The sequence below is a fragment of the Corvus moneduloides genome, chromosome 13 (genome assembly GCF_009650955.1).
Source record: "Corvus moneduloides isolate bCorMon1 chromosome 13, bCorMon1.pri, whole genome shotgun sequence".
NCBI lineage: Eukaryota > Metazoa > Chordata > Aves > Passeriformes > Corvidae > Corvus > Corvus moneduloides.
This window is the reverse complement of record NC_045488.1, coordinates 6503910-6519313: the sequence shown is the minus strand read 5'-3', so window position 1 is coordinate 6519313 and position 15404 is coordinate 6503910. Positions and strand designations below refer to the sequence as shown.

At 43.4% G+C, this 15404-nt stretch overlaps 1 protein-coding gene across 6 annotated transcripts in view; it reads left to right on the top strand.

Moving 5' to 3' along the window:
• AKAP13 (A-kinase anchoring protein 13) overlaps positions 1-15404 on the top strand; it is a 205971-nt gene that overhangs the window by 89926 nt on the left and 100641 nt on the right. For all 6 annotated transcript variants that reach the window (XM_032122281.1, XM_032122282.1, XM_032122284.1 and 3 more), the window contains exons 7-8: positions 1241-1424; positions 12478-12667. In XM_032122281.1, the coding sequence (XP_031978172.1) occupies positions 1241-1424; positions 12478-12667 (374 nt within the window). The remainder of the gene's footprint in view (positions 1-1240; positions 1425-12477; positions 12668-15404) is intronic.

The following is a 15404-nucleotide window of genomic DNA, read 5'->3' as shown; positions in this document are numbered from 1 at the left end:
AATGACGTCCCTAAAGAAAGTAAGTAAGAAAGAACAGCAGCACTTTGAAGAAGTGATTTCTCTTGGGGCACACTTCTTTAAAAAAAAAATACAAGATTAAATCCTAAAGCTGTTATGTGCATGCATTTTAAAACCTGTTGTATAGGTTTGGCTGGCACCCAAATTAATAACCCAATAAATCATTTCTGTGATATTAAAGGGTTTATACCAAGTGTGCTCATTGGCATGGCTTTCTGAGACCCAGTTGGTGTTTTGTTGTTGTTGCTGTCAGTCAATACTGAAATCCTTTGTTAATTAAAAGAACAAATTTTTATTTCTTGCAGTTTTTTTAACCCAAATGCTTTTGCCTTTCATACAGAAATAACAGGCTTTGATCTGCAAATGCTGGATTTCAGCAGTGCATCTGGAGCTCATTTCTGGTTAAAGCTTTTCAGAGCATCGTTCTAGGGCTGCAGCTTTTGGAGTAGGGGGATATTTTTCTGAGATGAAAGCTCAGGCTCAAGAGTGACTTTTACCAAATTAGAAGGTCACGGTTATTAAACACAAAAAGCAGCAGCAGAGATTGGTAGTTTATAAATGCTGCTACTCACAATGAGAGAGCTACTGTATAAAGCTGAGAAAAGCTGGTCTGAGGCATAATCAAACCAGGAAAGAAAACCCTTAAAACCCTTGCTTTTTTTTTTTTTTTTTTTTTTTTTTTTTTTTTGTGTGTGTGTGTGTTGATATGAGTTTTTAAACAGTTCTCCTTTGTAACTGCTTTGGATTTGTACATTAAATGTAATTGGTTTTTTTTTTTTTATCCATGCCTTGGCACAGATCAGCATCCCGTTAGGTAACAAAATTTGTCTGTCCCTAAAACCTGATCCTGAGTGTGTGAGGAGAAGGTTTGGACATCCAGGAAAACCCACCTGACCATGCTTCTGTTTGGACATGCTGTAGCCACGTGGTGGCTGTGGCTGTTTAGGAAGTGGTGAGGTTTTCACATTGACCTGTGGTCGGTCTCAGCATGAGAGGTGTTGAGCACTTCCAGTCCCACCATTGCGTGTCCCTCACTTTAAGACTGGTGTCTCCTGGATATTGGCAATCAGGCTGTTTTTCCAGGTGCTGCAGGTTCCTTTGGGCTGTCAGCTCCATGCCAGCCACTGTGTGTGGTGAGGCTGGGATGTGGGATTATAACATTCCCCAAACCCTCAAGCCTACGAATTCCCATTTCTTTCTTCCTTTTGTTTCCCCTTCCCAGAGAACATCCCTCGGGAAACACTGATGCATTTTGCGGTGAGGCTGGGTCTGCTGCGGCTGACGTGGTTTCTGCTCCAGCAGCCGGGTGGAAGAGGAGCTCTCAGCATCCACAACAACGAAGGGGCAACGCCTGTGAGCTTGGCCTTGGAGAGGGGCTACCAGAAGCTGCACCAGCTTTTGACAGAGTAAGGATGATTTGGTGGTTGCTCTGCTGGTTTTCCATTCTCTACCGTTGCTTGGCTTTGCTGTACGTTATCACTCAATGGTGTCTAAGTGCTATACTTTCACCCTTAAAGGCAATTTTGGTATAATTTTGCTTTTAGTGTTCTTGCTAGCTGCAATGGGGGCAGTCCTGAGGGTTAAGGGGAAATGCAGTAATATTTTTGGGGATGGGGGGGTTCTCGTTGCTCAGTGTTCTGCTTCCAGCTGTCTCATAAAGCCCAAAGTGAGTCATTGTATTATTGACTAAATAAGACAGGTCTTATGTAAACACAAATGAAAAAGCTTTTATTCAAGCAAGCACAACTGCCCAAAAGAGGGGAGCTAACAGGCATTGTGGTGGTGGTGGATTGTTGTGTTTGTACTTCTTAGAGAGGGAGCTTTTTAGTTAAATGAAATAGTGATCATTATGTTGAAATAAGGCAGCATCTTGTAGAGAATAGGCATTTTACCAGTATAGGTTAAAAAAATATAGGTAAGAATTAATGCAAATGTTTAAAAGAAACCAAAATATTTAACAGAAACAGGTCTCTTGTAAATGGTCTTGAGAAGCAGCCAGGTCTTACAACACATAGCAAGTAGCTAGTGGCATGAGCATTTATTGCACTGCTTTACAAGGAATCCTTTGGAAGATGGCAAGTTATTTTTGAACAGCAAATGTTTGGAGATGTAGCTTTAATAGCTGAGGCTAATAAAGACAAAGAGCTTAAAAGAGTCTTGAGGGGGCTGTTTGTATAGGAGAAAAGATTTGGTCTCCGTGTGTGTTATTCTGATGCCTGGTTCTCTTAAGCTTTGTTATAAACTTTGTGTTTCTGAATTGACTTCTCAGATACTTGGGGTTTTTGTTGAGTGACCCAATGTCATGTTCAGGAGTCTGCTGTGTTGTCCACTTCATCACGCAACATTCCCTGTTACAAATTGTAAATTATTCTGCTTTCTATAGTTGCTGGGTGCAGTGTTGGGGGGCAGAAAATATGATCTATATTGCTGGAATGATTGTATTTAAGTTTTATCTTTAAATTCAGGCAATCACATGGAAAGTGAGGGTGAAGGAGAAGGTGCAGTGTGGGATGGGACCTATTCTTTAATAACTTCTCCTGCCACCCTTGCTGGCATTAATACAGAGAAGATGACAGTGTTACATTTTTCTCCATCAAGTTCAACAGTCATACTGTGAAAACACAATCATCTTGCAGGCTATCTTGTAAAAATGGGATGTGCAAATTCATTCTGTAACTGCAGCAAGGTTCTCCAAGGTGAGACTAACCACATTAACAGGCTTTGCATACTGTCAGGAAGCTTAAGCTGGCCAAAACTTGATTATAGAGCTCACAGCAAATACTGCAACCCTAATGGGAGTAGAGCTGGTAATTTAAATAAAAATAGGAAGTAAACAAAACGATTACAACAGCTATTCGTGTATTTGGTGAAGTATTTCGCAACTGGCTCCAGTATTGGAATGGCAGTTCTCACTCAGTGGAATGGAAAGAGGACTGGGATTCCATGACATTGTCCTGTGCTGTTGCCTGAAAGGGACGCTGCCGGCCCAGTCCATGGGATTTCTCTGATGACCTTTGCGATTTGTCTTTGAAAATAAGACACAAGGAACTGCAGAAATGTTGCCATCAAGGTCCCAGTTCCTGTTCTTCTTAGTATATCCTTAAACTGTTCTTTGTGATTTGTTTTCCTCTTGGACTGCTGGGTGGAAATACAATGTGTAAACATCTGACAGCCATGCCACAGGTCCTGTGACTCTGAAAACTCTCCTATTCCCATAAAGCCCTACAAACAGAAGTCCGTGGATGCTGGAAATCATGGTTCCCCTTCTCAATGGGCGGGATGGTGGTGGAGCATTGTGATATGACCTTGGGACTGACTGGAGCAGTGACACAGGGGCAGCCACAGCCCTTCCCTGCAGGAGGGTGATGGCAACAAAATGGGCACATCCTGATTCCCCAGCAGTGATTTTTATTATGAGCATTTTCTGCAATAAGATGGGATTGAGATTTGAAAATCCCTATTGGGAGGAGAAATACTGAGTTTCAAAACACAGAACATTCTGTGAAGAGAGCAAGTGTCATTTATGTGCTGTCAAAACGCAAAGGACACTGTACAACCTCCTTTCTGCGCTCTGCCTATGCTCACGCTGTATAATCCATGCACACAAATTTGGCACACAGCTCGTCCCACTCAGCAAAACACAGAGCAGCAACGCATGTTAGTGAGGGCCCCTACAAAGGAGTCATTATTTTTACAAGTAATTAAACTGCACTTCGCCAAATAAATGAATGCAGCATGTTTTGTGATGCATTATCCTTGCGGGGAATTTATTGTTCTCTTGCTTGCTAATTTGCAGGACCCTGCATTTTACAATGATTCTCCCAGCCAGCATTGGGAAGGGATGAAATTCTGCCATAATTAGGATACAGTCATTAAAGAATAGACATAAAACCTTCTCCGTTGTTGTAGTTTTGCCTTGGTGTGTCTGCAAAGCAGCTTGATTCAGCTGCAGTGTAAATATTTTTCTCAAAAACTAATTACACTGGTGGCATTTTGAATTTCTGTATATCTGATGAACTTTCCTCTCTCAGCTTTTGCAGTACTTCATGTAAAAGAAATGAAAGATGTTTCCTATATAAGTTGTCCATACCTGGAAGTATTCTGTTCTGTGGTTTGCACTGGCTCTTCATCCTCAGACAGGAAGGGTGCTGGTTCTTTTGAGACCCAAACAAGGAGCTGTCACAGAGCCCATGTAGGTCACCAGGGATGGAGAGTCAATAGCAGCATTCATTAATAAATATTCATATAAGCAAATAAATATTCATCACCAATAAACATTCATCAGTTGTTTATCATTCCTGAGGGGGCTTGCTTTATCTCCAAGATGAGAGCTGCACAGTAAACACTGTCCTGCAGTGCAGAAGGGCACTAGTTTTATAGGGAAAATAAATATATCAAGATTTATATATAAAGATAACTTTGGAAATGGCACAGTTTGCAAAGCCCTCTGAGTTTCAACCTTTTCCAAGTAGTAGGCATGAGTTCCAGAGAGAAGAGCCTGTGGTTGAAGCCTGTCGCTCCCCAGCGTTGATGCTGACTGCAGGGCGCTGGCTCTGGAGAGGCAGCACAGTCACTAAACAGGCTGGTGGAGCTCTGTGAGTAACTGGACAGCTGCAGAGTGCAGGAGTTGGTGTTTCCCAGTGCAGTCAGGGCAGCAACACAATCCCCTGCCAGCTCCATGTTCTGCAGGGCTCTTACAGCAGTGGGGAAAATGGCTCCAAGACACCGGGGGCGTGCGGGACTGCAGAGAGGTTGCAAGTGCTGCTGTGTAAAACATGCAAACACTGACCTGGTTGCTGATTTTATTTCTGTCTAGTAACGTTTCTATCCCCAGCAAAGCCAAACACTTGTAGTTACTTCACAGCTGAGAGTGATTTATGTCCTCTGAAAAAGGGAAGAGAGAGAAAAATAAAACCGAGTTAAAAAAAAATTAAAATTGCATTTTTCTAATCTTTGCAAAGAGTTGCAACAGTCTCTGAGTTTTTTACTGTAAACCTTTTTCACTTTTGCTGGTTTCTCTGCTTTTTGCCCAAAAGTGCTTCTGCACAGCTCTGGGATTGGTCTTCCCTTCAGATTTCCTGGTAACAATCAGGAGGCTCAGTCTGTGAAACTGTAAATCGGTACAAGTCTGTATTTCCAAAATTAAAATAATTTAATTAACACACATGAGGAATAACTTGCTAGTAGCAGCAGAAGGGTTTTGGGAATGTTTTGCAATCCATGATTATCACTTGCTATTGTTCTTATTTTACGTAAGTAATTGATGAAGTCTGGGTTGTAATCTCCGTGGTGCCTCTCAAATAAGGAAGCTTTTTCAGTGGCTTTACTTTTATAGCTGAATACACTTTTCTGCTTTTTTGAGCTGGAGCTGCAAGAGGATTTGCCTTGTATGTTCGTTTTTTTTGCACCCCAATTTAGCAGGCCCTTTAAGCAAGTGTTTAAATTCAGAAATACCCAGTTCATGTTCAGCAGAGTGTTTAAGCATGATCTTAAAATCGGTCACATGGTATACATATATTTTATTTCTGGCTAAGCAGAATCAGGGGCTGTAAGGTTTATTGAATTAGTGCTGATGTTTCTCCATCTGTTCTTTGACTCCAAACCAAAGCAACAAATCCATTTGATTGGTATGTGGGGAACTGGGTTTTAGGTATGGCTTGCTGTGGTGTGGCAGGAGAACAGCTGACTTTGTCTCTACAAGTGATGGCACAAGATTAATGTGCTAAGAGGGATTCAAAAATGTTGGAAGGGCACTGAAAGAGGACTCTCAGAGAGGTGTGTTAAGGAGATGCTGTTTAGCTGCAGACAGTAGTGTGTCTGGAGCAGTGTGGGAGAAGCAGTGATCTACAGGGTCTAGTTTTGTGGCTGTGTGTTTCTTAGGATTTTCAATTGAAACGCCATCATTTAATATCTTTAACATCATGATTAGAAAGATGCTGAGGTGCTGTGGGTTTCTTTTGGCCACAGCAGAGGAGCGCACTGGGAGTGGGAGGATGGGGCAACCAGGTGTGAACATGATGGAGCAGGAAGAGTTTGTGTTTCTCTCTTTCCACCTACTCACCCACATCATGCTCCAACTTTTACTGACTTCCCGGTGTGTTCCCACGTCCCTATGAAGATTTGTATTTTCATTCTTTGGCTCCCTCCTCCCCTTTGTTTTGTATGTAGCCACCTCTGAATACAGAAGAGAGAGAAGGCTTAGTCTGTGTGGTAGAAACAGCTTTTTAGTGATTCTGATTTCCCACTCAGAAATTGTAGTCCTGGGAGATCATGGAAACAGACCTGTGAGGATGAGAAAGAAGAGATTTAGAAGAGATCTGAGAATATTTGCTAAGATATGAGAAGAAATTATTTCCCTTCTCCCAGCAATCCTGATCTGGAAGTGTTCCCAAAAATTATATGAGCCATAAGTGCTGGACAGCCTTGTGTGGTTGGTAAGTGATTATGAGAGACCATCTCTGTTTCAGGATAAATTTAGAAAATGCAGATAAGTGGTTTCCCAGAACTGCTGAGTTTTTGGCCTCAGGCATGGGCTAGCTGCATACCCAGTTAGGATGCTCATATTTAGCAGATTTGCTTCCAGCAGTGACATTCATGGTAGGGTTTGCAGTTTGAACAGATTATTGTAGAAGAAGACTTCGTAGACTGCTGTGCCAGAGGCAGCCAAAGGGATGGCTTCTTCTTGGGGTTGTGTTGCAGAGCCACCAATCACGCTCGCTTGCAGCACGTGGAGATGTTCTGCAGAGACAACTCTTCTTCCATATCACTTGTCCTGATCTGAGATGCTGTTTTTAGCTGTAAACACTGCTTGCTGAAGTAGTCTCCATGACGGTGTTTTTTTCTTTAAAATGCAACAAATGGCATCTGTTTTCACTCTTGAGTGCTTTTCATAGATCCACCTTAAATTTCCTTTGTTTGCTGATGAGACTCCAGGTGAACACTGGGTTCTGTGTTGGACCTACAGCTCCACATCCTGAGCAGGCCATCCTTCTTGTTACATAAGGCTCTGAAAATAAAACAAATGGAAAATGCATTTAATAACAGTTACTCTTATGGAATGCAGATTGTACTTTTTTGGCAAATATAGTTGATGACAGTTGGTAGCTGTATTTCTATATATATTTTTTTAATGTATAATTAACATTGGGGCCTAAGAAATGCTTGGGTTTAGAGGTACAGACTTTGTATTTGGAAATATTGGACATGTTCCCTTAGGATATGTGCATCTGCAGGCAGCTGTTGGAGGACCAAGCCAGCTTTTCTCTATGATTTGCTGCTGTATAGTGTGTTGATCAATGAGAAGTTAGCATTACATATTTTGAATTCAATTATTAAATATTTAATCTGATATCAAAGGGTAGGTTATGCAATCCTGAATTCAGTTTGGTGTCAGAACCCACAACTGCAGTTCATGTTTGTGTGAGGCACTGTTAGGGGTTAGTCATTATTTCTGCATCAGATGAACTTAACTCTTTCTTTCACCATCAAAACTATTCAAATTAGTTAGCGATATATAGAGTTTTCTTATATGAGAAACATTTTTTTTTTTCTACTTCCCTGGGGCGTTTGGAACAGTTGGAAACACCTGAAGTATGAATTCTGTGTTGGTTAAATCTCTTTTAAATTTGAAAATGGTTGGTTTATTTTAACCCATGCTAGCACATACTGGTTGCACATGTTTTCTAGGTCTCACATACACTGCATATGGATGGTTGTAAAAACGAGGAGGAGCAAGAAAGTGTTTGTGTGCATTAATGTTTTGTGTATCACGGAAGGTTTGGGTGCAGAGTTGATCATACAGATACAAAGCCTCCATTACCCCAACACTTCTGCAAATAACACTGAAGTTATGTTTGGTCAGATTTCTCAGATTGGTTTAACTGCTGGTGACTGCATTGAATGTGGGATTGTTGGTTGATTTAAATTACCCGTGCTGTGGGCATGGTGCCCAATCACCACCAATCCTATCCCTATAGGCACCATTCCTTGTTTATCCCAGATTACAGTCTGTCTGATCTGGTATTTTCACTGTGATACCATAATAATAGTAATAAAAAGAATGTAAGATTAAAATTCAGTTTAGTTACTTTTTTATTTACCTAACAGATAAGAGCGTCTAAATTCTGGCATCTCCTGGCTTTTCACTGCAGCCATAATGGTAGAGGCTTTGTTTAAATTTTTTTTTAATTGATTTTTCCTTTTTTTCATTTTTTCTTTACCACATGGATCTGGGTGCTGCTGCTTTCAAAATAAACCCACAGATGTTGTCAGGCTTGCAGTAAGATCCTAAGAGCTGGCAATGCTACTGAGCTTGTTTTGTTTCAGCTCAGAAATCTGGAGGGGATATCCCCAGGAAATAAAACCTTGAGTTTCCACACTGCCTTCCTTGCCCCTTTGCGAAACTGTGGGATAAATCTTCCTAACACAAAGTTTTGCTTAACTCACTGAGGCTTTTTCATTCGTTTTCTGATCTCTTCCTCCCTCCTCTTCCTCTCCCCTCCGGCTCAAACTTTGTCTCTTGGTACTGGAAAACACGCCTGCTGCGAGCACCAGCACGTCTGAATTTCAGACCCTTGTTACTGAACAGTTTCTGCAGCTTTTGCGGGCAGGCAGAGCTTTTGATCTGGTGGTTTGGTTTGGTTTTTTTCTTTTGTTCTCCTCTTCTCACTTATCTTCCCGCTTCTTAAAAATCTCTTGCCCATATCTGCTAGAAGCCAGGAGCCATGCCGTGCAGGCTTTCCTCTCCCTTTTCCGCCACTCACTATCTGCTCCCCTGCCAGATGAAGAGAGATTCAGCACATGAGCACAGTGTGGCTGTGCCTTGAAAAGGGACCAGTCTACTTGGGCAGTTCTGGGAGGTTTAAATAAAAACCACTTCCTGCGGCTTGGATTGGGCTTGGAGCAACGTGGTCCAGTGGAAGATGTCCCTACTGATGTTGGAACTAGACAATCTTTAAGGTCCCTTCCAACCCAAACCATTCTGTGATTCTGTGATCTATCATCTTGTCTTACATGCCAGATGGGCAGGACGTGATTCTGTAGTTTCACCAATCTAATCAGCTCCCAGATAGAGCAGGACATGGCCTTGAGAGTATTTTGAAGTATTTTTGCTTCTCCTCTCTCTCTGTTTGAAGTTGTCATTCTTCTTTGAGCCACCTTTCTGCAGATGAAGGGCAGGCTAGTAAGTCTGTCCTTTCTTTCAACCAAAAATTTCCCTTCTGGGTTTGCCTCCATGGGGCAAAAGCAGCAAGGACCAGAGCTGGAGAATTTCTTCCAGGCTTTTTCAGTGGGTCATGGCATGATTGTGCAGAGGGTAGAGCTAGTGAACACTATCAGCCTTCTCAAGCAGTCCTTGGTTTTTTAACCAAGATACTTTCTTCTGTGAAAGTTGAGCTCAGAGATGTTTCTTATGAAATGTTCAGTTCACTGGTATCTGTTACCTATTTTGATGGGAAACTGTTGAAAAGGGAAGATGAGAAAGATTTGATCCAGGATGGTTAAATCTCCTAAGAAGACAGATTTCCGTTGTTGCTGGCGAACTGTAGCAAGCAGGATTTTTTGCTGAACAAAAGCAGATTTTCAAACTTCTTGAAGGCTGGAGTTTGTATACATATTTTTGCTAATAAATCTTCAGTAAGTATTTGCGTATCTGTTTTTATCTCCTAGTAGAGCAGCTTGGGTATGCACTCCTATACAACCACTACAAAAATTCCAAGTCTGGACAAAATAAGCATCTTTCACAGCCAGGAAGTACAAAATGCGTAACAGCAAAGCTTTTTTCCTGGAAGAAAGTGTGTTTTTATCATCTCTCAATAAAAGCCAGGACTTGCAGTGAGATATGCAGGAAAGGCACAAACAGTGAAGCTCAGTGTATGAGGGCAAATGAGCAGGAGTGTCTTCTCAAAAGAGCTACGTGGCCTTGGAAGTGATTGCCTGAACAACAGGAACAGTGGTGGGAAAATGAGTTAACGCTTGTGAATCCTCATTTGTCCTCTGCTCCAGACCATTAGTGCTGGGATGGAGCAGAGTATGAAAGGGATAGTTTGAAGGAGGCAATAGATTGAACCATTCGCTATCTCACTGCTTACTTTTGTGTAACGAAGGTGACTGCTACTAAAAATGAGAGCTTAGAGTTTGTACTTGGCTGAATGTGAAAAACTTCTTGGCTTCTCAAAAGGTTAAAAGCTTTTCATGAAGTGTAACACAGACTGGCAGCTTGAATATGAAAAGAAACTGCTCTCTTTGTAAGCAAAAGTGACTATTTGATCCATCTGGGCCGTGTGAAGGTTGTGGATTGCTGGAGGGGTGGACGCACTCACGGTGTTGAAGGGGACTCTGCCTGTCATCTTGCTCCAGATTGAGCCTTTTGAAGTTGCTGAGGGCCCTTTGAGGCTCAACGAGTCATGCAGGCGGCTTTGTGGGTGCTGATATGGAGATGCCTGTGAGGGCCCTTGAAGCTGATGAGAAAGTGGAGCAGATTCATCGCACTCAGTTCTTTAATCCAGCTGCTGTTGTCCCCATGAGTGGGTGACTGTGGGCTTTCTGCTGACTGCCTTGTTGTACTCCGAGAGTGGCCCTGAGTACAGTGGGTTCTCATACACAGCTGAAGAGAAAAATACTCCAGACAGAAATGTCTGTGTTTCCTTGATAAAGGAAAGTAATTTCTTTAGTTGCTTGTAAGGGCTCAGTTGACTTCAGTGCCTCTGTGGATTTATACCAATCACCACCAGAAACTGGATGCTTCCTTCTGTTTCTCTGTGGAAATATTGATTCTGCTTGAATCAAGTGTAACTCTGCTGAAGTCAAGTCATGACTGAGATAAATGGTGGTGAATGGTGGAAGCCACAGTGTTGCTTTGTCTGAATTTCCTTGCAGATTTAACCCAAAATGAGTCACAGAAAGGGGGTGGGTGGTTGTGCCAGGGCAGAGCAGGGGCAGCCACTGCCACCACTGTTGTCTGCACAGGTTTTCTTGCCTGTGATGAACCATTTGACCGTTTCCCCACCCTGCTCTGCCCATTCCTGTTGCTGATCATGGTGTTTGCTCGTTATGACTTTGCTTTCTAGGTTGCTTGGCTTCCCAGAGAGATAGTCCTGTGGCTTGCTGGGGGGCACTTGCCTATAAGAAAGATTTGCAGCATTTAAAGTAAGAGACCTGTCAGCAAAGATGCTGAAATCTATGTGTCATTTTTACCTGCTTGATGGCATGCATTTGCTGTTTATGTACCTTCTAGAATTCCTAATTATTTGAAAACAACCACAGTTCTGCCCCTTCCAAGGAAATCTGTAGCTCGGCAGCAAAGGGAGATCTGGAAATGGTTAGTCTCTGCAGCAGGGAGGGGACATCATGGAATCATGGAGTAGTTTGGGTTGGAAGGGACCTTTAAAGGTCATCTAGTCCAGTCCCCAACCCAGCTCACAGGTGGAGCTGGGTCTCAGTAGATGCATCCCTGGTAGAAGGAAGACAGGGAAATTCCCATTTCTTGCACCGCTGAAATCCCCTGTTTGTGTAACATTCCTGGGTTTGGCTCCACGTCTCTCCTGGGGGATGCAGGGCTTGGTGGGGTGGTGCACAAGCTGTTCTGTCTGGGATGATTAAAACAGATTTTGGGTTTCCTGAATCAGTTCTGATTCAAAACGAAATCTATGAACCTGAAGCTGGTGATCACCTCAGTATTTCCTCACCACCTCAAAGGTCCTCCATGAGACCTGAGGAATTACTGCTTTGAGTCACAAGCTGTTGCAAAATCAGAGTTTGATGTTCTGTAAGAGCGACTGAATAGAAATTTCTGTTTACTACATTTACCTACTAAGTTATTTTTCATTCTGATCTACATCATCTTTTTTCTTCTCTTTCCTCTGGATTGGTAAAAAGAAAGCCCATGATAGTGCTGCAGAAAAACAGCTGTCTAACAACACTGAGAACATCTTGCACAGAGGCAGTTTCACAGAGCAAGTTAAATTCATTTCAGGAGTGAAAAAATTGCTGCAATTTGATGGCTGTTGGGTGTTTGTGAGCAGTGTGCTGGCTTTGGTGTAGAAGTTATACCATCTGTACCATGATAGTTTTCATTCCTTGCAACTTGTCCCTTTGCTGTTCTGCCTTTCAGGTGTCTGCTGTTCTGTGACAGCTGCTTTGGTGGTCTTCACCCATGATAAATTCAATTTAAAAAGCAGTTGTCATGCCCTTTGCTGCTAGTCTGTCATAGTCTGGGGTAAAAACCACTGGCCTCTACCTGAGAAGGACCTTGTGAAATAAAGCTTGTGGCTGGCATTAGCTCTAAATCACATTAATTTTCAGAACTGAGGAGTGTGTGTATCTGTCTGTCTGGCCCTGGAGCCAGTGCCGTGCTGCGCTCACTCCGATGATTAGATGACTGTCCAGAGTGAAGGAGAGCGTGCGTATCCTGCCATGCAGGATCCCTCCTTGCCTGCCCACTAACCCACCCTTGTTTTCCAGGGAAGGAGCCAGGGAGCCGGACTCGTGGAGCACCCTGTCTCACACCGTGCACTCGGGGGAATACAGCGTGAAGCACCACCGCGGGCTCGACGTGTACCTGCTGACAGCTGAGGCCAAGGAGGGCACAGCAGCCAGCTGGGAGAGGGACATTCGGCACCTTCAGATGCACATGCAGAGCCACCACCACCAGGTGAGCAAAGGGCTGAGGGGGTGGAAGAGAAGCAGATCTGGCTGGTTGCAGCCTGGCACCTGGGGAGGACTTTTACATGTCAGCATCCTGCAGGGCATGTTTCCCTAGGCGTTTTCTCTCATTCATTATTGAGCGTCCAGATGGACACCTGCCCATTTGCTTCTTATTTGAACATGGAGAGATCTGATTAAGCTGTATTAGACAGCAAATGTTCTCTCTCAGAAGAGAAGCAGGCTCGGGGCTGTGCAGTGCCAGCTTTGTTTTGCCTCTCTCTTCTTCCAGCTCCTGCCTTCTCTGTTAGTTTTGGACCCCCTTGGATGTGCAGGATCACCTCCCTGGAGACATGCTGACCCTCTGCCTGTCTGGCAGACATTGGGCAGCTTAAGGCAGGCTCTGGAGTGAGGCTTGGGGTGTGGGCTATAAGCACGGTGGGGACATCTCTGTTCAGATGGAAAGTTCAGGGTCAGAGAGACTGAGAGGAAAGTCTCTGCAATGGGTGATGGAAAAAATGGCTGTTTCAGTAGCACTTCAGTGTAGGACTCAGAGGACAAGCCTGCCTTGGCCACACAGGGTTTGTGTCCATGATGGTCCCTTCACTGTGGTCCTCTCGAGCTCTGTGGTGGTTGGACCACGGGAGCTGTAGAGCTTTGGAAGGGCTTCCTCCTGCTGCTTAAGAATCGGTGCCACAGGGTCTCAGTTGCGATGGGAAGGTGAAACATCAGAACACTTTTGTGCCATTTCTCAGAAACACCCCCGTGTCTGTCACACAGCTGGCATCACATGTGGGCGTTCCTTCATCAGATCACATATCCGCGGTTGCAGAGGTGCAGAATCTAAACAGGATATTTTTCTTGCTTTAACTAAGAGAGGGGAGAACTGGTGTGTGCAGCCAGTGGACTGGGGGGATGTTTAGGGGAATGGGCCATCCTGAGCTATTTTCAGCCTTTCCTGAGTACCTGAGATGTTAATTACTCCCAATCTCAACAGGAACTGGTGGCATGAGTGGTAATTCCAGGCTAACTGTGAAATCTCTTCCCCTTTCCATCAAAAGACACTAAACCATGGCAAGCATATCTGGCTCACTGCTTGTTTGCTCATGCAAATGCCAGATTGGGAACATTTTGCCTGACAATGAAATCAGAAATAGACTTTACTTTCCACCGCTGTTTTACTTCATATCTAATCTGATTTGAATTTGGAAAGCAGCCCTGTAATTATTTCATTTAGGTTTATTTTGAGTCAGTTGAAAGCCTGTTGGCTTCCTTTGGTGATGGCTGTATTTTTCCGGCTATCAGCAGAGTGACTTCACCATGAGGAGGCTGGGGCTGCTGCAGCCTCTCCTTTGTAAAATCCTGCTTGTTCCCAAGCAAGTGTCACTGTTGTCTGTGTCTGTCCATCCTGGCTAGGAGCCAGGAGCACAGTTTCCATGCTCTGCTGTGGGGTTACAGCCACCAGATGCCCAGCACGCTGTTTGCCCTTGCAAAAAATAGCTGCAGCCTGTGGGTACCGCTGCACGCAGAGCCCCGTGTCCCATCCCTGATGCTACACAAGGGATGGAGATGCCATGCTGCTGCCTCCAGTGCTAACCTGTCTTGGGATGCCTCAAAACCAGGGAGGCATAGCTGACAGCATAGCTGGGAACTGGGCAGCAGGGTTGCTTTGAATAGCAGGGAGATTCGTGGCAAACAGCAGGAGTACATTTAGTGGTCTGTGACTCAGTGAGTCTGTGGCACTGCTCACTGTTTGTAAACCTCAGAGTGGGGAAAGAGAAGTAAATGAAATATCCTCAAGGTAGCAGTGGTGATCTTAGCCACTGTCAGTATATGCAGTACCCAGAAGTTCCCTGTGATGCATCAGTGGCTGCTTTAATAATCAGGGTGTTCAAGCTGACAGTTTTGGTGTGAAGTTCTATTTCTCTGAGAACTAAAAACTTAACCAAAATTTGCAGGGAGCTGTTCAGGCTAGACTTTTAGTATGCATGTATTTTTGGGAATACTTTTACAAATAAATGCAAGAAAAGCTCAGATTTTACATAGTTCATTAGAGTTTTATATATGTGGAGAGTCTCAGGCACTTCGTGAGAAACCAGTGTGACCTTGGAAAGCTTGTGGTGCAAAACCCCAAGCAAACCTGTGGGGAACTCTGTTGGGTTTACACTGAGAGACTGGGGTTGCTCAGTAATTTAATAAGTCACTATTTCTAAGATGTGAACGTGGATATGTTCTCTTCTACAGAGAAGAGAATATGAAAGGAAATACTGAAACAGTTCTTTTTACGTAAAGGTTTGATTGTATCAAACTATAAAAGGTTGACAGGGCAGATGCTCTGGAAGGAAAATGCAGATTAGAGAGGAATTGATTATGTTCCTACTGTTCCATGATAATGCATGTATTAATTTTAATAATATGTCATCATTTTGAAATTTTTATTTCCAGTTAGGAAATAAATTTCAGATATTTAATTATGCCTGCAGTTCTCAGGAATAGATTAGATTATTAGTTCAGTCCTGGGAGCAGGAGGCAGTTGGTGTGTTTGGACATAGCCAGCCAATGCTCATGTCTGAAATAGCATTTCCATCCATAGAGAGAAAATTGAAGAATGCTGGGGAGTGCTGGGTAGGGATCTGAAGGTGCTCTTAAGCAGCTTTTGCTTGAAGTCCTTTGGGACTAGGCTGGTATATATTTGCATTATTTGGTAGACTGAATTCTGCTCTTTACTGATCTTGAATTTAAGTGCA